Source organism: Coregonus clupeaformis, chromosome 12 (assembly GCF_020615455.1).
Source record: "Coregonus clupeaformis isolate EN_2021a chromosome 12, ASM2061545v1, whole genome shotgun sequence".
Lineage (NCBI taxonomy): Eukaryota > Metazoa > Chordata > Actinopteri > Salmoniformes > Salmonidae > Coregonus > Coregonus clupeaformis.
Window position 1 is genome coordinate 48,432,003 of NC_059203.1, and position 16,928 is coordinate 48,448,930.

At 46.7% G+C, this 16,928-nt stretch overlaps 1 protein-coding gene across 3 annotated transcripts in view; it reads right to left on the reverse strand.

Annotated features, from left to right (window-relative positions):
• LOC121578345 (protein kinase C and casein kinase substrate in neurons protein 1) overlaps positions 1-16,486 on the reverse strand; it is a 36,121-nt gene extending 19,635 nt beyond the window's left edge. For 2 of the 3 annotated variants that reach the window (XM_041892663.2, XM_041892665.2), the window contains exons 1-2: positions 5,137-5,407; positions 2,172-2,288 (exon numbers count right to left, since the gene is read on the reverse strand). In XM_041892663.2, the coding sequence (XP_041748597.1) occupies positions 2,172-2,288; positions 5,137-5,142 (123 nt within the window). In that variant the 5' untranslated portion in view covers positions 5,143-5,407. Of the gene's footprint in view, positions 1-2,171; positions 2,289-5,136; positions 5,408-16,263 lie in introns of those variants that run through there. The other variant, XM_041892664.2, reaches the window with a different exon arrangement.
• Between the last annotated feature and the right edge of the window lie 442 nt (positions 16,487-16,928).

Sequence of the window (16,928 nt, forward strand, 5' to 3'; positions counted from 1 at the left end):
GTGCTTAGTGTTTGTGGGCTATAGACACCCTAAAGACTCTAGCAAGTGCGCTAGTCCAGTGTCACTTTGATTATGCCTGCACATCACCAGCAGCCCCAAACATCTAAAGAATAAGCTACCAGCCAAACAAGCTTATAAGAATTGTACTTGAACTCCCCCCTCATACTCATCTGGAGGTTGAGCATTTTTTTGTCTCCATCTCTGTAATGTGTCTGTATCTATGTAATTGGGCCCACAACCCACAACGGAAATAAGTCCCAGACTTTATTGTGCAATCCTGGTCACTTAAAAAAATCTTTATGTATATATGTATTTTTTAACTGACAAATAAAATCTATCAATCAATAAATCCAAACTGTGCAGCGGCCAATTGATGAAAGGAAAGAGTCTGTTACAGAACACAAAAAGTTTAATGACATTCGGAAACCATGATATTGAAGTGACCAAAGTCAATATGCTTTGTTTATTGGTTGTGTGGTGCATTGGCACAGAAACCTGTTGGTGGAAAATTTGTTGCATATACTGTATTTTATATAAATATGGCATCAAAATGTTGAAAATCTGATTTCCCCCTAGCTGATCATTGTCTGCAGCCGGCTCTGATTGTAGTGTAATGAAACAGGCATCGAGAGTGAGCTTGTCTGTGGTGGTTGGCGAATCCTCAACCTTCTGGCCTGTAGCCCTGCGTGGCATCGACTGTGCCACAAAAGCATGCTGAAGTGGCAAAGTCGATATCCACATTTATAAACACAGGGTCACTATGGGGCGGCAGGTAGCCTGGCGGGTAGGAGCGTTGGGCCAGTAACGGAAAGGTTGCTGGATCGGATCCCCATCCCTGAGCAGATGAGGTCAAATCTGTCGTTCTGCCCCTGAGCAAGGCATTTAACCCACTGTTCCCCGGGAACCGATGACGTGGATGTCAATAAATGCGGAAGACGCATTCGGTTGTACAACTGACTAGGTATCCCCCTTCCCTTCTGTTATTTATGGTCATAAACATTATTTTGAATTAATTATATGAGGGGGGAGGGTGTTAAATGTATTTGAAAGTACAATGGGAGGGTCATGTGAAAATATTTGTAACTTTGGGGAGGGGGGTGCATTTATTTTAATGACACCTTGAGTTGGACCAGCCCCCCCCAGTACATTTCAATCTGTCCCTTACTTTATGCAGCTGTGCAAAAAATTGTGATATAGATTTGTTTTTGCCATTACTTGATCTATTTTAAATGTAAGAATATGTTGTAGATTTCAACTTTATTGGTGCCTATGGAAACAAATATAAATGTAATGAACAATGTTTTCAATATCCAAATGTATGAATTATGACCAGCTGGTCAGATAGAGATTACAATTATGACCAACTGGTCGTATGGTGGTCAAAAGAATATGTAATTCTGGTCAGTAAAAATACTTCCCTTTTCAACTAGTTTACTGATAGAGGAATTATGATTATGACTAAAATTGTTAACCCCAATACTGATGATGACTGTGTGAACTGTGTTAGGGTTATCATTATAAACCCACTAACAGAGGGGGTGAGTTAGAAACTGCTGAGACAAACATTCCAGGATGAAGGGGACTGAGAAACTGGTTAAAGGCCGCCTAAAGGTGGGCGGAGCAAAGTTCCTTTGTGTGAAGCATATGTAAAGGCTGGTTATGTGTTTTGGCGGGAGAGCTCTCCATGATTAAATAATACAGATCATTCTTGCTGGTTGTGGACCTTGAATTATTCATGATTAAAACCAGAGCCTTACAACCGCTGGTAATGATTCAAGCTTAGGTTTAATTAGAGATAGAAATTCTCGTGACATTTATGACCAGAATAAGACGTCATAAAAAGACATCATACTGACGTTCCTGTCACCTGTCACAGCAATGTAATCTACAGCAGTGTAATCTACAGCAGCAGTAGCCCCTAGAGTAGAATACTGTATCATGCACACACACACACAGACACACAAAGACATACAATCCCTCTACAACAGCAGCCCTAGTCAGTGGCCTGTCACGCTGCCAGCTCTGCCGCAAAGCCATAGGAGGGTGATGCAGTGACTGCAGAGTGTGGACACCTGGGTTACTGGTTCAAATCCCAGTTCCACTTAAAGGGATGCCTGTTTGACTTCATATGAATGTATCTCTTGAGGCAAACAGTTGTGGTCTGTTCTCACCTCCCAGAAGCTGTCTGTGCCATCCTCCTGGCTGGCCGACTCATCGTAGGCGCCCGACATGATCCTAGAGGGCTTGAGGAGGTTGTGGGAGTCTACAGCAGTCACGGTCTTCATGCACTGAGGGGAGGAGAGAGAGGATCATCAATAATAGCAATATAATGTGGTCGGTTACTTTTATCCAAACGACAAAAAATACGGCGAGAGGCCATTTCAGAGATTGCGTGTGGGAATTAAAAACCAACTATTTAAGTGGTCCTTCTTAATCCATGTGAACATAATGTTCCCTTTATTTTGTAATATCATTCAGTGGTCCTCTGTAGCTCAGCTGGTAGAGCACGGCGCTTGTAACGCCAAGGTAGTGGGTTCGATCCCGGGACCACCCATACACAAAAAATGGATGCACGCATGACTGTAAGTCGCTTTGGATAAAAGCGTCTGCTAAATGGCATATTATATTATTATTCAGACGTAAAAGATGTGAGAGAACTAATGACAAGAGCAACAGAAAACAACCGTTTTACTCAGTTACTGTCCTCCCTCAGTAGGCAAGCTACCAGTTTCAAATACAGGAGGTAGTATTAAGTAAGTGATCAAGTTGCTCATCCTGAGAATGGACACAGACATTGTGCCAAGACAAGGTTGAGTTATCTGTTAATAAAGCACTGTCTGTCTGTTAATAAAGGAATCACTGATGTGGCCCCTTGCATTGTGGATGAGTCGACCGTACCCAGCTAACACATTTGGTTCCTTGGTAGTTGTGGGAATGTACATTTTTGGTGTCCCATTGGTTCTGGGAACAAAGCCATACGTTTCCTGACCGGTAAAACTGAACGTTTTTTAACGAAAATGTTGTGAAGTGAAATGTTGCCTGTTCTGGGAACAACCATTTTTAGGTTGCAGGGAGGTTCTGAGAACGTTTTACTATGGTTCCTTGAAAGTTTTCCTGGAAGGTTTTATTAACGTTCTGAAAATGAATTATAGGTTATTTGAAGGTAATTAAATAACGTTCTGTGAACATTCCCTAAATGTTGTGATTATTTTAAGCAGAATTTAAAGGTTATTTGGAGGTTTTTGAATAACTTCCTTAAAACTTTCACGGAATGTTTCAATAAGACATTTAATAACACTGCTAGCTTACTTTGGGTTAACTGTTTCTCACCGGGGAAGGCCTTGTACACACACACACAGCTAGTCTCATTCCCAGTCGTGTGTCTTCACTACTACCGCAGTGTAACCCTTACAGGCGAGGTTAATATACAACAGAATCTGTTCAGTCCCGTCGGAGAGAGCTGAGCCTAGGTTGAGTTAGACAGACAGTGCTCGACGAGCGCCTACCTCTGTTCTGTGGAACACAGAGCTGCCTGCCATACAGCATCATGTTAGATGGGAAACAAGCCCACGCTCAAGGGAAGGGAAAGAGAAGGGAGCACACTGAGAGTGAGTGGAGAGTCAGAGGGTCTATGAAGTGGGGTTGGAGACAAGACGGTGAGTCACTGTGAATTGGAACAAAGATCTGTAGTTCCGTATGGTTTCCAACACTTAATAGCTTCATGCCTCCATCAGAACTCACAAGCATTCTTTTCTGTCAGCTTTCCCGGGGACCAATGGATCTTTGTTGATTTCTGATACACTGGCTTAGACTGTTATCTTTCTCAAGCAGGTCCCTCCTATCCAAGAGCCTCACAGCGCTAACACCAACCCTGGCTAGGGGAATGTCCATGAGAGACAGACAGGCGTACTGTAAAGCAGCCACAGCATTGTCTCTCTATTGCCTGGCAGCAGTGGGCAATAACAATAATAATAACACATCTTCACCAAGCCCTGTATACATCTTGCATCTATTCCATTGCTGAGGACTGAGGCCCAGCAGTGCTGTGTGAGAGAGACACGTTGAAAACAATAGAGGGCTCCACTTTAGTGTGGGGGTCAGGGGGAGGAGGAGGGGGGGAGGGGGGGAGGGCACTGCATGTGTATTTGGGTCACTCAGCCGCCCTAAACCAATGGGGTGGAAGAATACTTTTGACAATGGGAGAAGGAGAGAAGGAAAATGAGCGAGAGAAAGAGAGGGATAAATACTCAAAAAATTCCGTTTCCACCCAGACAAAACATGAGCAGAACGGCTTTGGTTGAAAAAAGGGCTTTGGCTGCATGGGAAAGTGTGAGAGCTGGATGTGCACTACAGTTGGTTAATCCATAAAATCACAAGAGGAGGCTTTTGTTCTAGTGTAGGACAGCCCTCTCTATGAACAAGGCTAGATGGTAGGACACTACACACACACACACACCACCTCACACCTCCCCACCCATAACTAGCTTTCTGGCAGACAGCATATTTTTAAATTATGTCTGTCATAAACCATTGTAATATGTACAGATATCAATATTGAAATTGATTGACCATAATTGAAATGTATTAGGGCCTACTACCCTTTTACCCAAAATAACACATGTAGTCCACATATACTGTTGCACACACCTACGATGACAAAAACACTAAAAACCCATTCATTCTGATTTATCAAATTCACCATCAAAGGAACATGAAGTTCCCTTCTCCTCTACATTCCGCTGCAACACTATGAAGACGATCACAACACATATTTCATTAATACTCGTAAGCTAAGCACACCATGCACCTCCATCTCTCCATCTCCACACACACACACAACCAAATATACACACACAGACACCTCAACCTCAAACACACAAAGACACCTCAACCTCAAACACACACAGACACCTCAACCTCAAACACACAAAGACACATCAACCTCAAAACACACACAGACACCTCAACCTCAAACACACAAAGACACATCAACCTCAAACACACCAGCACATCAACCGACTGCATTAATCAGACAGTGAGAAACCACTCTAGGCTGTAATCAAGACAAATGACTGCACCCCAAATGATGGAGAATGCAGGCCTCCCTCCACTACATCATAGCAACAAAAGCCTTACCCCCATTCCTCCATTAGCAGGGTGAGCTGTGACGGCTAGCTACAGATACAGCTCTGAGGCACATAGGCTCCTCTCTCGCCTCCCGCCTCCCGCCCCTTTGTTTTTGTTCAGCTCAGAGCCCTATTTTCTCAAAGAGCAGAGCAAGCATCATCACACCACACACAGGCAACGGACGTAGACACTGTCTTATCCAAGAGCACAGACACTTCTGGCCAGGCAACGTGTTGAGTGGAAGTGTGTGAGTGTTTCAGTGTATGGTTGTATGAATGTGTGTGTGAGAGAGGGAGTGTGTGTGTGTGTGTGTTTCTCAATGGTTGGGGGATAATCCTCTGAGAGGGAGGGAGAAGAGACTCTGAGAGAGGGGGGAGAGGGAGGGAAAAGAGAATCTGAGAGAGGGGGGAGAGGGAGGGACAAGAGAATCTGAGAGAGGGGGGAGAGGGAGGGACAAGAGACTCTGAGAGAGGGGGGAGAGGGAGGGAGAAGGAGGGATGAGGAGAAGAGTGGGGGGTGGTTGTGGCAGGGATGTACTAACCATGGCATCATGACCAGAGACAGTGAGGGTTAAGGAGGTGGGAGAGACAGGGAAAATGGAGGTAGAGAAATATAGTGCGAAGAAGAGAGCCTCAGATGTGTAGGGGGGATGTAGGATGACGTCATGGCTAGGGGAGAGAGTGAGACGCAGTGAGGCGGAAACAGAGAAGCAGACATATAGATAGGTGAAGGAGTGAGGGCACTATAAACGAACTGCACTGCTGGAAAGTCCTGGAGTAGAAGGAGGAGAGGGAGGAGGGAAAGTAGGAGAGGTGATAGAAGATGGAGAAAGAAGAGAGAGAGAGAGAGAGAGAGAGAGAGAGAGAGAGAGAGAGAGAGAGATTGTACAGGTGTGGCCTTTATACGACAGGTAATAGAGGGAACTGATACTACACAAGAGGTTGACTCCACTTCAAGAGAAAGAGAGCTGCATTATGCCATGCAGACAGAAAACCAATAATAAACCCCTGATTTGAATATTCATGAGCCCAAGAGAGCAACTCGGTGCTGTGATAAGACAGTAATAAATGAATGATAATCAGCAGCCAGGAATAGCTATCAGGACATTCCAGAAAGAAAGAAAGGGTACCATGACGATGCTGTTATAACAGCTGATAGGCCTGTGTAATATGTAATTCCTGTGAATGTGACCAGTTGTGATTTCCTGTGTAGACCTAGTGGCTAGAGAGTAGAAGAGGAGAGGAGATCATGAGACTCACCCTGGCCTGATGATTTATCATCACTGGGTAGAGCGCCAGACAGAGTGATGCTGAGCAGGGCGTGGGCAGGACAGGGGAAGGAGTGTGAAGAAAGGGGGACGGAGGAAGAGGGTAAGGACATTGGAGGATAGAGGAGAGAGGGGAGAGAAGAGGGGGAGGATGGGGGAGGATGAGGGCAGTGTGGGAATATCAGGGGGTCCACAGCAACAGCTCCCAGCCAGCCATAGTAAAATTCCACTGCAGGACAGGTCCTCTGCACCTCAGAACCCACGGCAGCACAGCAGCTATTCATCATAAACACTCAATATGCTGCCTAAACATCTCTCTGACTGCAGTGATGCGACACCAGAGAACAGGTAGAGGAAATATTCAGGAAACAACCCTTCCCAATATTGCTAACTGCAAATTGATATCAATAAAGGTATCTTGGGGCTTTTAATGTTAAAATGTAATCCTATTCTCTTCAAAAAGCTATTTTCAAAACAACTGAATTAATTCCTGGTCCCATTCTAAGGAATATTTCACTGTACAACGGATTTCCTTTACATAAAAAACAGTAATTCAGTCTAAAGCACTTATGTGCTTTGAGAATTCCCATTTACATGTACATTTAAGTCATTTAGCAGACGCTCTTATCCAGAGCGACTTACAAATTGGTGCATCCAACCCTTGAAGGTAATTGTTTCCATGGGAGCCATTGATTTGCAGCCTACATCTGTTCTTCACATTAAAGTCTGAAGAAAGACAAAACCACAAATTAAGAAAAATACCAAGGCGTTCAAACTAAGTCCCAATTCCACAGGGCCATACCAACAAATGTTCAATCCTCTAGGTAATGCAAGCCAACTGTAACATAGAGTGCGAAATATGAATGCAAACATGCTTTCTGCAGTTGATAATGTACGTTGACAAATGATGACAGGATGGCTGTGGTTGTAAACCTGGTTTGATTAGAAATGAATCATTTGTCATTGTTACACTGAGACTGACTGACTTGTTGCGGTTGTGTCTGAAAAGTGGTGTGAGCTACAAGTGCATACGAGAGCAAGCAGGATCAACACTGACTCATATTCATCAGGCCAGTGGTTAGTGCGTTCCATCTAAAACAGGGATGGACTGGCCAACCCTCCTCCTGAAGAGCTACTGTGAATGGCTGTAAGCTGTCATCTGTGGAAAAGGCTTTTGTCCATTCTTGACACATTGGACTAGTTCATATAGCGACTGCATTAACCAGTTCATATAGCGTTATAACAACTTATAACATAACATTAATAGTAATACATTCTAAGGTCATGAAAAAACGAAAAGGCACCGTACTATAAAACGTTTCTCCTCTGGGTAAGAAATGAGAGAGATACATACCCTCATTCATTCATGTCACTCTATAAACCAAATAGAGAGACAAAAACCCTGAAAAATCCACTGTGCTCGCTTTGTCGGTACCTGACGACTTCATCCAAATCTGTGGCAGGATACAGTACTCAAAGAACAAAGCATCTGTGTGAAAGGTTGCTGACAGCTTCCTAAACAGTGTTCTGCGAAGCGACACTGCCAGGGAAGTCTGACACATTGAATATTATTACACTGACAGCCACAAGAGGTTTTCAGTCTGACAGAGGAGGCAAGGAAGCTATTTCAAATAGACCTACCTAACACACCCAATGGGAGTGCGAGTGTAGGCCTAGTGTCCTCAATTACCCTCACCCAAAGAAAATGCACACACGCACGCACGCACACACACTTCCCTCACTGTCTGTGTGTTCCTCAAGTCCCCAACTGTTGCTGCCCCTGCTGCACCGCAAATCCCACTACACTAGGATCTTGGCAACGTTGGTCATATGCAGCACTCGGTTTATTCAGTAGACCAGGGCCGGCTCTAGCCTTTTGGGGGCCCTAAGTGAGAGAAACACATTTTTTGCAGTTCTACACATTTTGCCATGGGGCGGAGAGAAAATGTTGCAATTCTATAACACATTTCATGCAATTCTACTAATTTGCCATGGGGCAGAAATATTTATTTTCTTCAGTTTTACAGCTAATTTCCTGCAATTCTACATATTTTGCCATGACTTATACCATGTTAATGATATCTGAGTGAGAGTGACTAACAAAATCAATGGGGGCCCCCTGGAGGTCAGGGCCACTGGGCACGTGCCCTTTGTGACCAGTCGGTATTCGGCCATGATGACTCCTAGTTTAGATAGCTGGCTAGACTAATTTATCAATCTAAAATGTGTTAGCTGACATGGCTAATTGAGTGACTGTTAGTGACTGCCATAACAAGAGAACAATTGCTGATGCACAACCAGATGTCGAACTTGCACCTTGTATATTCTACTATTTTAACTCTCAATAGTAAGTTGAGACCCCGATTGAGTTCCTGGGGCCCTAAGCGACCACTTATGTCGCTTATGCCTGGGGCCGGCCCTGCAGGAGACGCTGCATCCTGCTGCTCTCCTCAGATTCCTGCTCATTATATAAAGACAGAAGAGATCATCAATGATTCAGCCATACTGTGTAAACAGATAGGAGCGATAACCAACCCTACGCACCTGGAGGCCTCAGCCAGGGCCCTTCAATTCCAACTCCCATATAATTTACCATACAGTACACACACACTGTGTGGTGGAGAAATCAGAATTAGCTAAGTAACATAGATCATTAAGATGTCTTATCTGCAGAATATGCTTATATGATTGAACTGTTGAACTCGTTATTAGAATGTCTCATTTCGGACTCTGGTGTGGGCAGCTGTACTTCCTCCCTCATATGGGTCTCAGTCACCTGGGGCCCAGGGAGGGGAGAAGTCAGACTTGTCTATCACATGTCCCTGTTGCTATGCAGAATATCAGAAAGAGAATAGGCCAAAGGAGGTCAGAAGGAAACATTGTTTCCATATGTGAATATGTGTCTTTACCTATTGTAAACCATGTGAAGAGATGGCATGAGGAATGGGAACCAATCACTTGTCTACATAATTTCTGTGTGTCAGTCGCCCTCTCCTTTGGCCTTGGGAGATTGTTCTCTCCCTTTGTTCCCTTTCTAGCAAGGTGGAAACTAAGTAACAACAAATGTCCTTCTAAATTCTTAGTACTGAACAAAACAATGAGTTCTATGTATTTGGGGCTAAGGTCTGGCACAGGATGTGTGGGGTTAGTGTCTGGAACCATTGTATGTTGTCTCTGAGCTTGCACCTATCCTGACCCATCCTGAGATGGTATATAACACAGAGGCTCACTCCACTCAGAGAGCTCTCACTCTACTCACTTCTGTGTGGGTATTGTGATCAGCTCCCTTATCAATGAGTTTTGAATAAAGTTTGATTGGTGATTGACCTTGTCTCTCCCCATTATTGATACAATTCCACTACAACTGCCATACTGAATCATTACCCTTAGGCTACAGACACTGACATACTGAATCATTACCCTTAGGCTACAGACACTGACATACTGAATCATTACCCTTAGGCTACAGACACTGCCAGACTCAATCAGGAGGGATGTTATCTATTCAAATCATTTCTGGGGTTCCAAGGATATTCTAAACCGGCAGATTTGCTCGCAGATGGCCCTACCCATGATACTAAATTATAAGCACAGATAGAATGGTATAGTCCATCACTATGAGCCAGCTGAGTATACGAGTTAGTCTTTACCAGCTTTAGTTCCATTGTTCCACTCACTTTTCTATGCAACGTCTTCCACTCTGAGGACTGTAGCAAAGAGACATCCAAGGAGACAACAAAACTCCGGTTGCAGTGTGAAGATAATACCCAGCTGTCACGACTTCGGCCGCGGCTGCCTCCCCTCCTTGTTCGGGCAGGCTTCGGCGTTCGTCGTCACCGGAGTACTAACCACTGCCGCCCCAATCATCATCACAATTGTCTTGTCTTGTCAATAACACACACCTAATTAGTCCGTGTATAAGTGTTCCCTCTGCCCCCCTTGTCCTTGTGAGTGATTGTTTATTGTGGAGGTTAGTGAAGCTCGGTGGAACTCGTGTATTTTGTATCGACGGGAGTATTTTCCTGTGTGCCTTGTATTTTCCAGTGCACCCAGTGTGTTTGACGCATTTCTGCGTAAACCTGTATTTTGCGGATTAAAGCCTGTTATTCTGTGATTTACCCTCCTGTGCCTGACTCCTTCAACACCACCTCATCACAGAATCACCCACCCGAGTATGGAGTCAGCGGGAGAAGAGCGCATGCCTGGAGTCGTGGCACGGGTCCAGGAGCATTCCACGATGCTGGCCAGCTTGGGGGAAGCGATGGATCGGGTTCTTCAGGTCGTCCAACGCCTGGAGAGGAGAGAACCCGATCTGTCAAGACCAGCTGGCCAACCGGATCCAGCCACCTACACCCCAGCACCCAGAGGGATCCAGATATCCCGACCACGGGCGTTTGATGGGACGACGGCGCTGTGCCAGGGATTCCTCCTCCAATTGGAGGTTTACTTCACCAGCATCAGGCCGGAACCATCGGATTGGGAGGTGTCCGTCCTCGTTTCCTGCCTCTGTGGGAAAGCCCTGGAGTGGGCCAACGCGGTGTGGAATGAAGGAGGAGCCGCGTTGGAGGACTACAGGGAGTTCGCTCGCCTCTTTCAGGCGTTCTTCGATCACCCACCCGAGAAGCGGGTGAGCGACTGGTCCATCTGAGGCAGGGGACGAGGTTCGCGCAGGACTTCGCGATGGAGTTTCGGACGCTGGCAGCGGGGTCCGGGTGGAACGAGCGGGCCCTGATCGACCATTTCCGGTGCCATCTGCGGGAGGACGTTCGACGGGAGCTAGCCTGCCGAGACACCATGTTGTCCTTCAACAAACTGGTGGACATGGCCATTCGTTTGGACAACCTGCTGGCAGCCAGAGGACGTCCTGGTAAGGGTCTGCCCGTTTCCACCCTGGACGACTCGGATCCCGAGCCGATGGAGCTGGGTGGAGTCGCCGGCCGAGAGAGCGGAGGAGGACAGCGTCAGTGCCACTCTGGTGGCACGAAGGGACAAGACACCACATGTCGTAGTCAACATTCTTTTGGGCCGGGAGGCGGCAGGCAGGGCACTCACGCATCACCCCAGGTATCGAACACCCACACTTGTTCAGAGCCCTCTGCTGCGCACTGTACCCTACCTATCCACTTTCCCGATCTCATGGTAGTTCCCCAGTGTAAGGTGCTAGTCGATTCAGGCGCAGCTGGGAACTTTATGGACATGGCATTCACACGCCGTCATGGCATAACATTGGTTCCCCTATCCATTCCACTCCCCATCAGAGCACTCGATAGTTGACCAATAGGGTCCGGGTTTGTTACGGAAGTCACGATACCAGTCACCATGACCACCCAGGACACTCATTGTGAGCAGGTAATTTTTTAGATTATTGAATCTCCTGCTTTCCATGTGGTATTAGGTATCCCTTGGCTAGCACTCCACAACCCCACCTTCTCATGGCCGCAGAGGGCTCTCATGGGGTAAATCAGGATGTGGGTATGTTCCTGCAGTCCTACTGCCAGAACCGGCCGGGGGAGTGGTCGGTGTTCTTGCCATGGGCAGAATATGCCCAGAACTCTCTCCGCCACTCCTCTACTAACCTAACACCATTCCAATGTGTTTTAGGTTACCAACCGGTTCTGGCACCGTGGTACCACAGCCAGACCGAGGCTCCTGCGGTGGATGACTGGTTTCGGCACGCGGAGGAGACGTGGTACGCTGCCCACGTTCACCTCCAGCACGCCGTGCGTCGTCAGAAGGCCAACGCTGACCGTCACCGTAGTGAGGCCCTGGTCTTCGTACCGGGGGATCGGGTCTGGCTCTCGACACGGAATCTGCCCCTCCGCCTGCCCTGCCGGAAGCTGGGGCCGTTCAAAGTCCTGAGGAGAATCAACGAGGTTACGTATAGGTTGTTACTCCCCCCTGATTACCGTATTAACCCCTCGTTTAATGTGTCTCTCCTCAGGCCGGTGGTGGTTGGGCCGCTGAGGAGTCTGAGGTGCGGGAGGTTCCTCCACCTCCTCTGGACATTGAGGGGGCTTGGCGCACTCTGTCCGTTCCATCCTGGATTCGAGGCGTCGGGTGCAGGGCCTTCAGTACCTCGTGGAGTGGGAGGGGTATGGTCCAGAGGAATGGTGCTGGGTCCCGGTGAGGGATATCCTCGATCTCTCCCTGTTGCGGGATTTCCACCGTCACCATCCGGCTCGCCCTGCTCCGCGTCCTCCTGGTTGTCCCCGAGGCCGTGGTCGGCGCGCTGCTGGTGCTGCGCATCGGAGGGGGGGGGTGTACTGTCACGACTTCGTGAAGCTCGGTGGAACTCGTGTATTTTGTATCGACGGGAGTATTTTCCTGTGTACCTTGTATTTTCCAGTGCACCTGTTTAGTGCCCTGGAGTGTGTTTTACGCATTTCTGCATAAACCTGTATTTTGCGGATTAAAGCCTGTTATTCTGTGATTTACCCTCCTGCGCCTGATTCCTTCAACACCACTTCATCACACCAGCATATTCCACCCGCTCTATAAACCTAGATCAATGACCAACCACTTAATCTACACTGAGTATACCAAACATTAGGAACACCTTCCTAATATTGAGGTGAACCCCCCCTTTTGCCCTCAGAACAGCCTCAATTCGTCGGGGCATGGACTCTACAAGGTGTCAAAAGCGTTCCACAGGGATGCTGGCCCATTTTGACTCCAATGCTTCCCACAGTTGTGTCAAGTTGGCTGGATGTCCTTTGGTTGGTGGACCATTCTTGATACACATGGGAAACTGTTAAGTGTGAAAAACCCAGCAGCGTTGCAGTTCTTGACACAAACCGGTGCGCCTGGCACCTACCCTGTTCAAAGGCACTTAAATATTTTGTCTTGCCCATTCACCCTCTGAATGGCACACATACACAATCTATGTCTCAATTTTCTCAAGGCTTAAAAATCAATATTTAGCCTTTCTCCTCCCCTTCATCTACACTGATTGAAGTGCATTTAACAAGTTATATCAATAAGGGATTGCAGCTTTCACCTGGATTCACCTGGACTGTCTACGTCATGGAAAGTCATCCTCATCTTACCTCTGACCCCTCCTTGTGACATACACAGCCTCTCTCTCTCTCTCTCTCTCTCTCTCTCTCTCTCTCTCTCTCTCTCTCTCTCTCTCTCTCTCTCTCTCTCTCTCTCTCTCTCTCTCTCTCTCTCTCTCTCTCTCTCTCTCTCTCTCTCTCTCTCTCTCTCTCTCTCTCTCTCGCTCTCGCTCTCTCTCTCTCTCTCTCTCTCTCTCTCTCTCTCTCTCTCTCTCTCTCTCTCTCTCTCTCTCTCTCTCTCTCTCTCTCTCTCTCTCTCTCTCTCTCTCTCTCTCTCTCTCTCTCTCTCTCTCTGGCCCCACAAGGGTGCGTGCTCAGCCCCCTCCTGTACTCCATGTTCACCCATGACTGCGTGGCCATGCACGTCTCCAACTCAATCATCAAGTTTACAGATGCCACAACAGTGGTAGGCCTGATTACCAACAATGATGAGACAGCCTAACCTCTCCCTCAATGTCAACAAAACGAAGGAGCTGATCGTGGACTTCAGGAGACAGCAGAGGCAGCACGCCTCCATCCACATCAATGGGGCCGCAGTGGAGAAGGTGAAAAGCTTCAAGTTCCTCGGCGTACACATCACTGACAATCTGAAATGGTCCACCCACACAGACAGTATGGTGGTGACAGTATGAGGTCTTCAACCTCAGAAGACTGAAGAAATTCGGCTTGGCCCCTAAGACCATCACAAACTTTTACAGATGCACCATTGAGAGCATCCTGTTGAGCTGTATCACCGCCTGGTACGGCAACATCCCCATCCGAAACCGCAGGGCTCTCAAGAGGGTGGTGCGGTCTGCCCAACGCATCACTGGGGGCACACTGCCTGCCCTCCAGGACATCTACAGCACCCGGCGTCACAGGAAGGCCAAGAAGATCATCAAGGACCTCAGCCACCCGAGCCACAGCCTGTTTACCCCGCTACCACCCAGAAGGCGAGGTCAGTACAGGTGCAAGCTGGGATGGAGAGACTGAAAAACAGCTTCTATCTCAAGGCCATCAGACTGTTAAATAGTCATCACTAGCCTGCCTTCGCCCAGTACCCTGTCCTGAACTTTAGTCACTGTCACTAGTCGGCTACCACCCGGTTACTCTACCATGCACCTTAGAGGCTGCTGCCCTATGTACATAGTCATGGAACACTGGTCACTTTAATAATGGAACACTAGTCACTTTAATAAAGTTTACACACTGTTTTACCCACTTCATATGTATATACTGTATTCTAGTCAAGGTCTATCCGATTTAACTATTGCTGTACACATACTTTTCTTCAAATATACTACATATTCTATCCATATAAATGTCCATATTGTCTATACATCCCATCACACACACACACACACACACACATATATATATATATATATATATATATATATATACACACTACCAGTCAAAAATTGACACACCTACTCATTCAATGGTTTTTCATTTTTTAAACTATTTTTTACATTGTAGAATAATAGTGAAGACATCAAAACTATGAAATAACACATATGGAATCATGTAGTAACCAAAAAAGTGTAAAACAAATAACCACCCTTTGCCTTGATGACAGCTTTGCACACTCTTGGCATTCTCTCAACCAGCTTCACCTGGAATGCTTTTCCAAGAGTCTTGAAGGAGTTCCCCATATGCTGAGCACTTGTTGGCTGCTTTTCCTTCACTCTGCGGTCTGACTCATCCCAAACCATCTAAATTTGGTTGAGGTCGGGGGATTGTGGAGGCCAGGTCATCTGATGCAGCACTCCATCACTCTTCTTCTTGGTAAAATAGCCCTTACACAGCCTGGAGGTGTGTTGGGTCATTGTTAGGTTGAAAAACAAATGATAGTCCCACTAAACCCAAACCAGCATTCTGATTTTTTTTATCTGACTTCTCTATGTGGCCATCTATGGAAATTGTCTTTCTGGGCCAGGCGTCAGTTAAACTGCAGTACCAACGCAAAACAATAGGAGCAGTCTAAACCGTGCTTCTAGACTGAGCCCCTCCCTTCAAAACAGAATGTAAGCAAAACAGAATGTAAGATTGTGAGATCAGGATGTTTCGTACGAGGCTAAGAGTGCTTGGCCAACACCCCAAAACAAAAGATTGGCACTGGAAGTAACACTGGAAATGATGAGAGAGAGACAATAAGGCCATGAGCGAAAAGGACAACAGCATAACAAAGTGCAGTAAATCCATAAAACAACCATACACACTTCCTTATCGTGGTGACATCATTAGTACATAAATTACCACATCTATTTGCTTAGCAACACATGTATATCCAAGGTATCAGAGAACAACACCCTCAACCACCCACAAATTCAGGAGGATTTCAAGAGCGCGAGCAGTTGAAGTTAAACAAACGTAACCTTTTAAAGAAAGTAACTCAACATGTTATCCAAAGGCCCACGGTCCTGTTTGAATGTCTGCAGTGATCTTCATACATTATTCAGTGGAGGAGCAGATGCTAGCTAATCAGGTTAGAGAAAAACTAAACAACATTTTTCACATTATCAACATATCATAACACAGGAAGTTGGTGGCACCTTAATTGGGGAGAACGGGCTTGTGGTAATGGCTAGAGCGGAATCAGTGGAATGGTATCAAATACATCAAACATGGTTTGATGCCTTTCCATTCGCTCTGTTCCAGCCATTATTATGAGCAGTTCTCCCCACAGCAGCCTCCACTGAATCACAAGTATAGGTTTTTCTAACATTCGAAATGATGTGTATGTAGACTAGGTTATTAAAACTGTAAATATTTCTGAAAGTATATATTGATCTGTATTGTTTCTTTTAGAGTAACATAACAATAGTACTGTACCTGGTCACTCTTGTCTGTGTGTGCTGGCTAAGTCCTTGTGAGCAACACTCGGAGCGATCTGTGTCCAACCTTGCGAGATGTGTCACTCGAAACAGAGTGTTAGAGGCTAGAGGCAAGTAGCACGGCTACGCACCTGAAGGAGATGGCACACCCTGTTGTCTAACCACCCGGCCACACACACACACACACACACACACACACACACACACACACACAAACACACACATACACACCGACTGAACTTTGACACATCCTCCTGAAGACAGGCAAGGCTATCAATAATTAGCCAGCTGCCAGTGAGGGCACTCCCTCCCTGTCTGTCTGACACATTCCTAGGAAGTCTCAAGGTGAACCGTTGTCATGGAGAGGAAAAGGACAGAAGAGTAAATGGACAGGAGAAAAAGAGGCAGGAGAGAGGGGGGCAAGAGAGAGAGGGGGGCAAGAGAGAGAGAGGGGGGCAAGAGAGAGAGGGGGGCAAGAGAGAGAGAGGGGGGCAAGAGAGAGAGAGGGGGGCAAGAGAGAGAGGGGGGCAAGAGAGATAGGGGGGAAAGAGAGAGGGGGGGCAAGAGAGAGGGGGGCAAGAGAGAGGGGGCAAGAGAGAGAGGGGCAAGAGAGAGAGGGGCAAGAGAGAGAGGGGGCAAGAGCGAGAGGGGGCAAGAGAGAGA